The sequence below is a fragment of the Orcinus orca genome, chromosome X, assembly GCF_937001465.1.
Source record: "Orcinus orca chromosome X, mOrcOrc1.1, whole genome shotgun sequence".
Classification (NCBI taxonomy): domain Eukaryota; kingdom Metazoa; phylum Chordata; class Mammalia; order Artiodactyla; family Delphinidae; genus Orcinus; species Orcinus orca.
In genome coordinates this window covers 96,645,397-96,660,156 of record NC_064580.1, presented here as the reverse complement: position 1 = coordinate 96,660,156, position 14,760 = coordinate 96,645,397, and the positions used below count along the sequence as shown (strand labels likewise).

The window sequence follows — 14,760 nt, the reverse complement described above, 5'->3', positions numbered from 1 at the left end:
AAAAGAAGATGTTCCGGTTCAAAGGATCTATCACATTAAGGGACTTTATATGAGTCCATATGGGATTGTATGAAATCATGAGTGTGAAACTTTTGAAAATGGTAAAACACTGTAGAATTTAAAGAATCTTTCATCCAATAAAAAGAGTGTACAAGAAGTACAAAATGTACCAAGGCATTCGTTGCAAATAAATGGGTATTCATCATACCCTCATACAAAAGAAGCATACAGAGCATTCAACGTAGAATTATTTTCATAAAAGCAAGACAAATGGAGACAACCTAAATGCTATCTATAGGGGTTTGGTTAAACACACCCAATCTATAGGACACCATACATTTGTTAAAAAGAATGTGGTACGTCAAAATGTAGTAAAGTGGAGGGATCGCCAAGATATAGTATGTAAACAAAACAAGGTGCAGGATACAATTTATACTATCATTTCCTTATGTAAAAATTGTGTGTGCATGTGAGTAAATGCATATGAAAAGATCTAGAAGGTCACATACCAATATATTAATTGTGATACTCTCAGAGGGGTGCAAGTGGGCAGGAGGAAAGGTAACGTTTGATTTTTAATTTTGTATCTTATGTATTATTTGATATTTTTCAATGAGCATGAATTAGTTTTGTAATAAATCAAATTTAAATGATTTTTAAAACCCTGGAAATTAGTTCTCAACAAACATTGGATATTAGGGCAAGAGTCTATGGAATTATAGGTCAGGTCCAAGAATCATGAGGGTATGGAAGAAGGTGTTGATCCAGGACCTAATAAAATGATCAATACCAACATCACAGTGTGGCTAAGGCCATCACATATGCCACTTCTGACCTGCATGCCCCCAGCTTGCCAACACCCTCAGCAAGGAGATGAAAGGATTTGTATTTGTTTTATTGTCTAGTCATATTCTTTTCTAGACATTCTTGTTTCCAAATGAATGGAGAAGGATTTGTGAATGGAGTGGAGAATAATACTCTGGATATCTCAAAAAAGCAGCACTCCTGCAAGAGAGCGTGGGCTTCCCAGTTTGTGGGTTAACATAGACCCCGAGGAAAGACTTTCTCCATCCAGCAGTGTATCTGCTTTATACTAAGTGAGATTCCTTCCAGATCCTGATGGGAGATGATGTCAGTCTCCCTGTTCTGTGTTGTGAATTTCCTCAGCCCCAATTTTTTTTTTTTTTAATCATGGTAGGAAGTCGAGAGTGGCTAAATTAGTAGCTGTCAACCAGATGCCATTCTAAGCCAAAGTTAGGTCTCAGTCACCTTAAGCTGGGTGCCTCAGCCCCCAACACTAAGCACTATGGCCCCTCAGTGGTCTTGCTGGTAATGCCATTAATTAGTCTTTCTTCTTGACTTTGTCTCATGCTGTCCCCACCTCCATCATTGTCTTTCAGCCTCGTTGTTCTTCCTGAACTGCTGGTCATAGGGCTGGACTTAATCTGATACTTCCCGTAGCAAAAGAGGTCAGATATAGAAGGCAGGGCCTTGAAAGAGTTATAGATTTTCAAAGCAGTTCAAGACTTATCTTTAGAAATGAACATTTGCGCCTGGTAGGCCAAAATGTCCAGATGGTTCCACTTTATTATAAATAAATATTTTCCTTTGTTCTACAAGGGATAGATATTGCGGGATATGATTTAAATAATAAATAGCATCTGTAGTAACAGAAAAGTATGTACCTGGCACATAGTTGGCACCCAATAAATATGTGTTGAATGAACGGGCGTGGAAGGTAGAGTGAAATGTATGTGTGTGTGTTGCAAAGGCGGGGGGGGGGGTGCTTTTCCTTAATGTTAATGCATAGGACTTTGTCCCAAATCAGAGAGAAATTCTTCCAACTTATTAGAAGGTAGGAGAATCCCTTCCGAAAAGCATTTGCAGGCCCAACTTTCCACATGGGAGAAAAAAACAAACACATTTCTGATTCAGTAGAGTGTCCCTTTCAGTAGACTGTTCCTATTCCTAGGGAACCATCACAACCTCGGGTCAACAGAAACACAGCTGATTGGTTTATTTTGCCAAGTGGGCTCAAAACCATCATTTTAACCAAGTTTTACGAAGTGCACAAAAAGGAGAACCAGTGGTTTAATGATGACTACTTTGTAAAAACCTGAAATGGTTTCTGTTTGATTTCCAGATCATAACTTCATATGAACTGGTCCCTGTACCATTGGGGGAAGTGTGCGGGGGTGGGGTGGGGGGGGGGGAGGAATGTGAGGAGAAAGAAATAGGCACAGGATGGAAAGCCAAAACATGAAAGCAAGCATAATTTTGTTCTGGACAATAGCCAAACTCCGATTTTGCCCCCAATAGATTACTCAGAGATTTACCATTAGAAAAGTGAAAGAATTTGGCATAGAAACAATATGAAACACATAAAAATCCATGTCTCATTCACATTTTCAGAACAATGCTCTGGATAGGAAACTGGCCTGAGTATCTCCCAGACAGGGATAGTCCTAGGTTACTCATGACTAAGGTGTAATGTGCTCATGGCTGTGTGGATTCGAATGAATTCTGAAGACATTTTTTAAATTAAACTTTTAATTTTGTGAGTAAATGTAGATTCACTTGCAATTGTAAGAGAGAACACAGAGAGATGGCATGCACCCTTTACCCAGTTTCCCCCAATGGTAACATCTTGCAGAACTGTAGCGTAGGATCAGAACGAGGAAGGCACTTCTGAGGCCATTTCTAAACTTTCATGTTTTCCTGTTTCTGCCGATAAAACCCTTATATCTTAGACCTTAGAACAAGTAAAGAAGAAACTCCTGGGTAACTTCTTCAATGGCGGAGATTTTCCAACACCAGGAAAGAACTGTGTAACAGCCATCTCAGAAGCCCGAGATATTTGTCAGTCCTTCAAGTCAGTAAATCAAATAATACCAGAATATTGAGCAGAAGAAAACAAAGCCTAGACATGTGATCGCTTCTACCTAACTGGTTTTGACCTGCTCTCTCAAACAGCCTATTCACAGCTGGTTTTAAAGATAAGCTCCAATTTCACTTACAACTCCAAGGCATTAATGCCTTTTTCGCCTTAGCTATACGTTCCAAGGTCAGAACGGCCCCTGGCCGTTCAGGGGAGCGACTCTGAAAGAGCCATTACTCCTAAATCAAAATCACACGCCACCACCCCAACCCTGGGGCTGAAACAGAAGATCCTTTATGTCAGTTATTCTCAACCTTGGCTTCAAATTAGGGTCCCCTGAGGAGTATATAAAAATCCTGATGCCCAGGCCTTACCCCAGACCAATTCCATCGGAATCCCTGGGGTGGGGTTAGTGTTTTTACGGCTCCCCAGGTGATTCTGTGTGCAGCCGAGATGGCGACCAGTGGCGTGTGTGCTTGTGAACACTGTAGCAGACTTCTATATGGGAGAGAATTTTTCTTTGGAGCAGCTTTTAAGCAAATGTTTGGGGATCCCTGAGCTTAAGCAGATGTGATCTCTCCCACGTCGTCCTCTTCCTCTCTCCTTTCCCGCTCTCCCACTCTCCTGCCGTCTCCAAAAGCTCAACTATCACTCTCACCCCAAATAAAACCCCTTTTCTTCTTGGCCTCAGTTTCTCTGTCTGTAAAATAAAAGACTTAGATGAGGTTTGGGGAGGGCTGGGTTGGCCTCTGATCAAAAGCCCTGTGTTCCTTTTTTGTGTGTCTTGAATCATTTTTCTCCCCTTATCATATGTCCAGGATCAGAGTCCCCGGTACCGAAGAACAGCTTTTCAATTCGTGTTCACCCTCATGAATCAGAGAACTCCTTGTACTTGCAGCTTATCCTGGGTCAGCTACCTTCCCTTTCAAATTCTAGCCCCGTCGAACCCCCTCCTTCCAGCATCAGTAGGACACCCACCAGCCAAACTGTCCTCTCTTGTGTTCCTTTGGCAAAACTTTGCCAAACTCCAGAAAGGACAGAACAATCTGTAATGGCCTTTGTGGAATGTGAGTGACTGTGGCAGAAAGAGACATATGAGCCATTGTGGGAATGAAAAATATTTGCACTGAGAATCCTGTCTGTGCGCACGATAATAAATTGGTGCAAACTCTTATTTGTGTGAGTTTTTATAGCAATGCACCAGCATGGGCTCTCCTTAGCTATAGGATAATGTTCTCTTTCTCTTACTTCAGCTCCTGTTCGCTCTCGCCTTCTCTCACCCATGCCTCCCCGCCCCCTAACCAGGAGAGTAATAATAATTCCCAAAGCTAAGTTTGCGACATGTGTGTCTATGGAACATAACTCAGATAAATGTTTTAGGGGATGGTGGGGTCAGGGGATCCCATAACTACCTTCTCAATGTTCCTTGCTATTTCTATCACTGAATATAAGGATATTCCTTTGTAATTGCCTGCAAAAGCTTCTTTCGTGGGACCCACCCCCTTCCCTTACCCCTAACACACAGTGTTATTGGGCTTTAAGCCTTGAGGTTCTATTCTTCATCCGTTCCATCCTCCTCTAACCCCATTCTACTTCATCTCGTGGGTGAGGGGTGGGTAGCAGAATAGTGGGCTCATCGTGTGTCTTGAACCCTTGCTGAAAGAGCAATGATGGGGTTGTCTGTACTACAAGACTCTAAACTTTCATGAGGCACCGCAGCTTTCCTTCGTCCATTCAACAAGGCTTTGATGAGCACCTTCTAGATGCTGGGCACTGTTCTAGGCACTGGAGATACAGCAGTGAACACAACAAAAGTCCTCACCTCTGTGGAGCTGACATTCTAGTGCCATCCTGCACAGTCTATTCTTCTGTCTATAAACCGTCTGGGGTATCTGTGCCCTGCTCTGTGCCCTCATGCCGTTGCCTGCGTTTGGAGTCTCAGTATCTGTTATCCAGACCAGACTCGCCTCCCACCTCTTCCTCCTATCCAGTTCACCGTACACATTGTCAGGGCTCAATGCTTTTGAAACACAGTTCTGATTTTTTTACATACTTAAAAAAAATAAATCCCTGAAAGGCTTCTACACCCTCACCTCTGTTGCCTACCAAATAAAGTCCTCGCCTCTTAGCCTGTCATTGCAAGTCCTCCATGATCTGGCTCTAACCCACTTTTGGAATGTTATCCTTCGGCTGTTCCCTTTTATGGACTCTATGTTCTCTGTACACCTTCTCAACTTGGAAATCTCTGCCTGGAATATTCCTCACCAAGTCTGCCTGTAAAAAGTCTACTCATGCTTCATGGCCCAGGTCACAAACCCTCCCCAACTAGAAGCTCTCTGTCTCGTCCTAATTTGCACAGCATTTTATCCTTCTTCTGTGGCCTCTATCACACTCTGCCTTGCCTTGCAGGTGACTGTGTAAATTCTTAAACCTGAAGGTGAGATTCTTGGGAGCAGGAAAGATACTTTACCCTTTTGGGCTATTTTTCTCCCTCAGGAGCTTGTCTGTGAATCTAGTCCAGTCTCCTGCCAGAAGAGAGAGAAATCTCAGCATGCTGCCAGCGCTGTTCTTCCACCACATCCCAGTTTCTCTGTTGGTTTTGGTGGACATGCAGTTAAGATCAGAGCTCGTCACTAAAAACGATCAAACAGCTTCTAAGGTAGCTAAGTCCATCTCAGTCTTCTCATTGGTAGATTCGGGGGGGGGGCTGAATTTGTCCTTTGTCATTTCACAGAGACATTCTTACCACCGCTCGCACTATGACCCCCCACCGAGCCGACAGGCTGGAGGTCTGCCCCGCTTTCCCGGAGCCAGAAGTCACCGGGGAGCGCTCATGGATTCGCAGCAAGCGTCAGGAACCATCGTGCAGATCGTCATCAATAACAAACACAAGCATGGCCAGGGTAAGGGACGTGCTTCTTTGGTACTGCACCCTGTCGGGGCTTCAGCAGCCCTGGTCTTTGGAGAGCTGGGAAAGGGCCCTTTCTCCCATACATATCAGACATTCCCATGTGGATCGCTCAGCATCCGGTCTACCAAGCGAGTGTGGACTGTTAGGACTTTCCTAAATACAGTCCAAAGACCATAGTTTATATTTCAGGAGTATCTGTCCTTATTAAGGACCGAAGGTGAGAAAGCAGTGAACCTGATGCACCCTCCAGCATTTTCTCCGTTGCCTCTGGGGGTTGAAGGTCATTTGGGAAAGTTTGCTGGGGCTTTAACAGAACGAAAGGCGGTTTGTTTTCCAGCAGGACACCCAATATTCAGAGCTAGTCGGCTTTAAACGCCTCTAAAGCGCTCATCTGAACCGTAGAGATAGCAATTCTCACCCCTCATTGCCCCAGCTTCTCCTGGCGCTCTTGTTAAAGGCACTTATTCCAGGCTTCCCACTCCGAGATTCTAATTCATAGGAGGAGATTATGCTTAGAAGTGAGTAATCCAGTGAGAAATCCAGAAACCTCCTGGCTGAGCACCCACTCGGCCAAGCACGTCCACGGCCCATTCCTTCCTGCACAGAGTTCTCCAGCCACCGCGTGCACCCCACCCCCGCCGCCTCCCGGCCAGTAGCGGGGGTCGGGGGTGGTGGGGGGAGGAGAAATTCGATCAAACAATTGACTGCTTCTTACTCCTTTAGGCATCCTGTCAACCAGCTCTTCAGAGCAAAAGCTCAGCTGGTTCCTTTTTATGAAACCACAAACATGTTTTGTTTCCTTTAAAGGAAAAACAAATCAAAGGCAGTTCTCTGAATGGGTTAAAAGTAATAAATTATTAAACCAAATGATTGAATAACATGGGTGAAAAACAATCCGTTACAAAGAACTCCTACTATAAATCTCAACAAAGCTGGTCAGGCCAAAGCCAGTTGATCACATCTGTTACTAGTTAGATGTAAATTTCAGATTACAGATAAAAAAATTAAATTGCTTTTGAAACTAACAGGCTTAAAAAAAGAACATTCAAAATAAAACTCTTAATAAAAAATGGTGAGGTATTAGAAGAATTGGAAATATTTACTATTGATCTGGGTTTGATTTGAAATTTATTATTTTGAAATTCCAAGGCATTCTGATATGAATTTATGAAATGAGGAGGAGGAGTTAGGTAAAGATGCAGTTTGGTTTTCAATCCTAAATTGCCTTCAATAGATTCCATTTGCTCTGAAAGTATTTTAAAGCCTTAAAAAACGTGTGGGGAAATGGTCTTTGAAAATCCTAAATCCCATAATTTCCACAGGCCTCTTCATTTTCAGGGCAGAGGCTCATCCCTTGATTTCTCCATGTCCTACAAAAGCCGCAGCTGGTTTTCATTTATTCATTGACCCCATTGATTCGAATGCAGCTGTTCTCTCCTGACCTTTCTCTATTATAGTTCACTGGAGAGTCACTTGTCCCGATCTCCGACTCCCAGCGCCCCAGCTGGATGATCGAAATCATCTTGAGAATTTGTTGGTGGGGAGAAGGCTGTGTTTCCCCCTAGAGAGCTGATCTCACCCTATTGCACTTCAGAGTGTAGGCTCTTACCGAGTCTGGATTATTCCCTTAGTCCAAATGTCTAGGGGACAGGGGACCTGGCTATATAACCCTGGGGGTCCTGCCTGCCCCGCTCCTTAGCCCTCCTGCTAACAATGTGTTCTTCTGTGATACATCTACTTTGTCCCTTGCTAGAGTTCAAGAGGAGAAGCAGCAGGACCCCACCATTCTTGAGTCCAGCCTAAACTTTCTTGAAGCAGAGTCTGCCCCCACACGATCTCGTTGTCTAGAAGGGTGTGTCACTGTCTGGGGAGGAGAGAGAAGAGGGCTTGGCGGGAGAGAGAACAACACATCTGGTCCATCTTGTCCTGTGATTCCATCAACAGTTTAGATTTCAAGCCCCTCTTCTATCTCACTGTACGATTAGGAGCTTCTCTGGCTTAGGTTCTTGGAAATCTTTACGTGGATTGACCTGTTAGAGGGCCTAGTACTCTAGCAGCTCTTGCAGAGGACAGGAAAAGGCAGCCGACATCGTCCATATTTCCTAATGTGACCCAGTGGATTTGATGAGAGAAATAGCCCAATGATTCATCCTTCTGAGGCCATTGTCTTGCAGCCAAATCAGTCAGTTCCTAAGAAACGCCCCAAGTGGAGCTACTCCTCCCGCCCTCGCCCCGCCTTAAGTGATACAACCCACCCTAGAGATGTTGTTGATTGGGATACCAACAGGTCTCCCTGGGCATGATGAGGTGATGGGAATAATGAGAAACACACCCAGTCCCCGTCATGGCTGGAGATCTCCAGAATGTCTCAGCACTTTCAAAAAAGAGAGAACTCATTCTCAGACCTCCCTATTTGCGGCTCTGTGCAGGTCTTATACTGGAGCTTAGCTCCGTGCCTTACAGTCAAAGCCGGATAGGTCTTGGTTGGTTTGCACTGAAGGATGTTCCTGTGACTCCTTCCCTTCATAGGCCCCTCAGCCTGCAGCCCAGATGCTTGCTCTTGCAAACCGCACCCCTCCCCCAGAAAACATGGAGCCGGTGACTTCTCTTCCACTCAGCAAATGTGAGACCACCAAAGGGTATCTCTAGAGCAGTCAGTGATTCGCTGTAGCCAAATCTCTGCAGCCACTATGAGGATACAGGACATTGCCAGAAGATTAGAGGCGTAAAAGGCTACCTTTCACCACTTACCCGGGAGGGGTGGGTCCTTTCCTTCTCAGTCTTGTCTCAGCACCTTCCTTCCCACTCCAGAGAGTAAGCCAGCACCATTGAGCTCCGTACCCATCTGTGTTAGCAGATCACATTCTCATAGCATTTGACATTCTGAATGGATTTGCTTCAGAATCTGGAAAAACTTGGCCCTTTGAGAAGACCTGTAGTTTTTGCAACTAGTCTCCCTGGACAGCAAACCTTCCTGGGAGATTTTCATGCCTAGAAGCACATCCACTTGGGCCGTCCCAATCCTCTATGGAACTACAGGTCTGAACACTACATTCTAGCAGAGGTTCCTTCTCAGACACCCTGGACAGCTAGCACTCTGCTTTCATGCATCCATTCATTCCTCCATTTAAAACATACTATTTGATGGCCTACTATGTGTCAGGCCCTTGTGGGGCCTCTGCTGAAGATCCTGAATAGTTGCCGACAGGAGAGCAAGGCACAAGCTGTTTTTCGGTTACAGAGGCTGCTCTGTAAACACACCTCCACGGGCACAACAAGAACAAAGGATGCTTGATGTCTTAAGGGGTTCAGGGCTTGGGCTCTGAGCACCGGGGCCCATTTCCGCTCCCTAGCCTTTAATTTCCAGTCCTGTGTTCTCTTCCAGTGTGTGTTTCCAATGGAAAGACCTATTCCCACGGCGAGTCCTGGCACCCAAACCTCCGGGCATTTGGCATTGTGGAGTGTGTGCTGTGCACCTGTAATGTCACCAAGCAAGAGTGCAAGAAAATCCACTGCCCCAGTCGATACCCCTGCAAGTATCCTCAAAAAATAGATGGAAAGTGCTGCAAGGTGTGTCCAGGTAAAAAGGCAAAAGGTGCGTTGGTTGGAAGCCCTGCCGTTGGTTGACTGAGATCCCCACATAGTCATTCTCAATGTTCTTTGAGTATCAGAAACATAACCACAACCTGCCATATAATTGTAATGGTAATAGTTCTAATAACTGACAACAATCTACGTTCCCTCCTCTCTTGAAGGGCTGATAAGATGGTTGCTTGGAAGAAAGTGACTTCTCAGAAACAGGCTGGGGATTTGCTTGTGTCTACCACACCTTTGGTCCCACGTAGCCCTAAGGGCCGAACTTAAGCCTTGCTTTTCTGAATAGTAGAGAAATTAGGTTATCGTGATTATTAGGAAGGACAATAGCACCCTTTGTTTATATCACCGTTTAACTCATCAAAGCACAATCACCTTCGTTTTCTCTTTCAGACAGGACTAGAGACAGGTGAGGCATAGTGGAAGGAGAGTGGGTTCTGGTCCTAATAACTAACTTGCTGGGTGACCTTGGAAATGTGCCAGATTTTCTCTAGGCTGCATCATCCTCATCTATACAATGAAAAGTTTGGAATAGTTGATATGTAAGCTTCCTTCCAATTCTAAAATGCTATAATGATATTATCATTTCTCTATTAAAGACAAGAAAACGGAGGTGTATAAAGTGAAGTGACTTGCCCAGAGTCACAGAAATAGATAATAAAACCAAGGTTTGGAACCCAGGTCACTTCCAGCCCATTGTTTTTTCCAGGCCAGCAGAAAATGTTGACTGATAAAAAAAAAAAAAGACAAATCAGTTACTTAAATGTTGGTTTTGACACACGAGCTAGAGAAAAATACAGTCCGTAGTATTGGGGTGACAGAGTACTGGCTTGATAATTAAGCATTCTAGCCCTGGCTCTGCCACTGGTTTCCTGTGTGACCTAGAACAAGTCACTTCACCTCTCTGAGCCTCAGTTTCCTTCTCTGCAAAACGAGAGGGTTAGAGTAGATTTCTTAGGGTCTTTCCAGCGCTAACATTCAAGGACTGAATGAATTAATCACTTCCAGGCACATGAGTTTATCATTTCTTATATCTACCTGCAAAGCACTGTTGTAAACACAGATGAAAAACCAAATGTTTTTAGGGACTGCCCTGGTGGTCCAGTGGTTAAGACTCCACGCTCCCAAGGCAGGGGCCCTGGGTTCGATCCCTAGTCAGGGAACTAGATCCCGTGTGCCACATCTAAGACCCGGGACAACCAAATAAATAAATCTTTTTTTAAAAAAACAAATCTTTTTAAGTGTAGGCAGAGAGCTAAATCATTTATTCAATTTAGGCAATTCCTCATGAGTAGCAGACAGACACGAACTTCGTCAGTGTATTCAGTATATATGTATTTTGAGCATCTTCATGTAGGCCAATGGTTCCCAAACTTCTCTGCACATTGGAATCCCCCGGAGAGCTTCTAAAAATACCTGTGTCTCTTGGACCAACAACTGAGGACTAGACAGGCCCGGGGATGAGTAGGCCGTCAGTGTGGCTGGACCACCAAGGACCAGAGGGCAGTGTGGAAGGATGCCAGGATGGACAGAGGATGGAAACGAGGACCAGGTGGTCTCTTCTGCTAAAAACAAGACAACAGGCCCAACATGGAGTCAATTTTGCTAAGCCCCATGTCACCAAATCGAGACAATTAATTTTCACTCTCCCAGAAATGAAATCCTCCACCAATCAATCAGGAGTCACCTGATCAGCACTAGTGAGGTCGCCTGCCTGATAGACCCATGCCATCCCTTAAAGGAAAGCGCCCTGGCGATAACCAATCCACTTTTTTTCCAAATATAACTTCCTTGTTCCTGTTTGCTTCTGCCTGTAAAAGTCTTTCATTTTGTACAGCTCCTTGGAGCTCCTTTCTATCTGTTAGACTAGATGCTGCCCAGTTTGAACCAATTTTTGCTCAAATAAACTCTTAAAACTAAAAAAAAAAAAAAATAACCTGTGTCTCATCCCCAGAGATTATGATTTAATTGATTTGAGTTGTGGCCTATTTTAGAAGATCCCCACATAATATTAATTTGCAGACAAGTTTGGGAACCACTGCTGTAGGCCCAGGGTAGTTCATGGTTTTGCTAATCAAAGTGTGGTTTATGGACCGGCAGCACCTGGGAGCTGGTGAGAAAACCAGACTCTCAGGTCCCACCCCAGACCTGCCGCATCAGAATCTGCATTTTAACAAGGTCCCCCAGGTGAGTGCAATGCACATTAAAGTTTGAGAAGCACTGATTTATGGCACAAACAAAATCTTTCTTAATGTAACAAGCTTCGTCTTCCAGAGTAGGGGCAGAGTGTGGGTAGGACGGACAGGAGCTATCTGATATGGAGTGGAGAATTGAGGCATTAAAATTGTTGAGGAAATGTACTCACTAGGGGCACGGAGAGAGCACATTCTGAGGGTATGAACATGGCAGCCACCCAGCCATGATGACCTATTGTAACTTCCAAGTCTGCCACCTCACTGGATCCCCAGGCCTTTTAGTGTCACTTGGAAGTAGTTCTACCAGCACAATTTTCTCTCCTGTCAAGGGTCTAATGCCTATCATCATAAAAGTAATACAACAAGATAATTTCATACACAAACTAATAGTTACCTAAACTACCCAGGTAGTTTACCCTCCCACTATATAATATTCCAATTTGAATCTCACACCTTCAGACCACATCCCATTTCTTTGTGTGGTTAGGATTGTATGGCTGTACGTGATTCAGATAAGAGTGAAGGAATCAAAAAGGTGTGGGCACAGTACACAGGACAGGCATTGCCCTTTCAGGTGGTGGCGTTTATTAAAACCTTTATGATCCTACTCTTTGGCTAAGCAGTTCTACTCCTGGAAATCCAAAGAAAGTGATCAGAGACATACAGAGACGTACAAACAAGGATTTTTGCTGCAGTGCTGTTTACAATAGTGAATTATTGGAAACAAACTGAAAGTCTACCAGTATGGAAATGGTTAAATAAATGATGGTATATCTGTACTGTGGCATATTATATAGCCATTAAAAATCACTATAGAACAAGATTTAATGGCACAGAAACATACTTGGAATATATCTGTTAAGTACAAAATCTTCAAGCTAGAAAACAATATGTATATTATGATCTAGGTCACACAGAAAACCAGTGGCAGAGCCAGGGCTAGAATGTTTGATCATCAATCCAGTACTCTGTCACCCCAATACTACAGACTGTATTTTTCTCAAGCTCGTGTGTCAAAACCAACACTTAAGTAACTGATTTGCCTTTTTTTTTTTTTAAATCAGTCAACATTTTCTGCTGGCCTGGAAAAAACAATGGGCTGGAAGTGACCTGGGTTCCAAACCTTGGTTTTATTATCTATTTCTGTGACTCTGGGCAAGTCACTTCACTTCATACACCTCAGTTTTCTTCTCTTTAATAGAGAAAACGTTGATAATATGCTTAGCCAAAAAAAAAAAAGACTGGAAGGGCACATGGCAAAATGTAACAGTGGCCATCTTTGGGTGACTGAATGATGGGTATCTTTTTTGTTTATCTGTATTTTCTAAATTTTCAACAATCATTGACAATGTGTTTCTCTGGAAGAGTGGCTTTTCCTGCTTTCCCGTGCTGCTCAGACGTGTAGATATAGAGGACTTACTGGGCAACATGGAAGGAGAGAGTGTCTGTCCCATTCTGTCACCTGCCCTCAGCAAGCCACACGTGGATGTCTGCAAATTGAAAGTCTCCCAATAGTCACGTTGCCTTACAAGAGTCGCTATCCACGGAGGCCCGGGTACTCAGCAACTTCAGATCCTCAAGGGGCATGCACTTGTTCGCGCAGCATGCAACCTGGAAACACATGTTATGTGCCTTCTGTGTGCAAGACACTGTTGTAGGTGTTGAGAATAGGGAGATAAAGCAGACAGACTCAGGCTACTTGCCGGTAATGCTCTTTACGTTCTAGTGGGAGAGGAAAGGCAATGAACACAAACCGATAAGGTAATTTTCAGTGGTGATGAGTACTGAGAAGAAAAAACAGACAGGATCAGGCGATAGTGAATGGCACAGGCAGGGTGAAGTGCTTTCAAAAGGCTGGTCAGGGTTGGCTTCTCTGAAGAACGATGTTTGAGTAGAGTTCTGAGTGATGTGAAGGGGTGAGAAAGGGAAGATCATGACATTCTCAGCCTCTTAGAAAATGACACAGGACACAGAGGAAAAGGAATAAAGGAGTGAGAGGAGAAGATCGACAGAAAAAAGAACGGTAAATTCAGTTATTCACGTTGAGAAGGGAAAAGAGACAAATAAAATTCACTGATGATCCAGCCAAAAGTTTCATTAGAACAAATGATTGCAGGCCCCCCAGTAACAAACTAAGGCCAAAATAAAGGATGTGAGTTTCACCTCTCTCTCTCTCTCCCTCCCTCTCTCCCTCCCTCCCTCTCTCCCTCCCTCCCTCCCTCCCTCCCTCCCTCTCTCTCTCTCTCTCTCTCTCTCTCTCTCTCTCTCTCTCTCTCTCATCTTTGCTCTGGTGGAGGCTGGCCTTGCTTCATGTGTCAGTGGCCATCTGCAGGGTTGTGTAGGACTTCTACTCCCTGAAGGTTCCCCAACTCACCTCTCCACCCCACCATACCACCCCAATATACCTGGAATTCCCGTAATGACACACTCCTTTTGGGTTACAGCATAAAAAGCCCCTGGTAAGACTTCAAGTTTGTTTCCTGGGCTGGGATATTACATCTCCCGCATCAGTCATCCCCACTTCCATATGGAGTGGTTTCTCAATTTCTTAGTTCTGGAGGGCTCAGGGCAGGAACATTCTCGTGGGAAGTGGGAATGCCCAGAAATTACTTCAGGTATGGCATACTTCCCCAGAAGGAAATGAAAGTAGGTCACGTGCAGTGATCAGGAAGCACCTTGAAGTGGACGATGTGGAATGAAGAGGTTGCCGAGTAGGTAGTTCGAAAGACACGCTCTGTTTATTTACTCTTAATATTTTCATGCGCCAGCCAGGGATGAGTCACTAATGGATCTTGTTGTTTATAGATCCCTTCTGGTGAGTAAATTAAGTTCTTGGAGGGGAGGGGTGGTGGGGCAGGATAACTCTTCAGGACACTGGGAGAACTTGTAGTGTACGATAGGTACTTCCAGTGCCATCATGGATTTCATATGGCTATGATAGCTATAGCTAGTATTAAGCTGGTGGGCAAGATTTAACACAGGAACTCGGCTCTCATTCTAAAGGTGGTAATTAAATACATAGAGGTTCCTTTATGCTCCATGACCTCCTCCCCCCTCCACCTGCTGAAAAGTGCTCGTGCAAGTCCTTTCATCACCTAATGCATCGCCAACAAAGACCAGCCCACCGAGTAATTAAGTAACTAAAAAGAAAGACACAAGAAGAAAGAAAGCTTGACTCTAGG

The 14,760-nt window shown here is 44.3% G+C and overlaps 1 protein-coding gene across 4 annotated transcripts in view; it reads left to right on the top strand.

The window, feature by feature from the left end:
- The window catches only part of CHRDL1 (chordin like 1), a 115,486-nt gene that overhangs the window by 91,527 nt on the left and 9,199 nt on the right, over positions 1-14,760 (top strand). For 2 of the 4 annotated variants that reach the window (XM_033408818.2, XM_033408817.2), the window contains exons 8-9: positions 5,613-5,781; positions 9,175-9,369. In XM_033408818.2, coding sequence (XP_033264709.1) covers positions 5,613-5,781; positions 9,175-9,369 — 364 coding nt within the window. Of the gene's footprint in view, positions 1-5,612; positions 5,782-9,174; positions 9,385-14,760 lie in introns of all 4 variants that reach the window. The other 2 variants (XM_012537348.3, XM_004281537.3) reach the window with 1 other exon arrangement.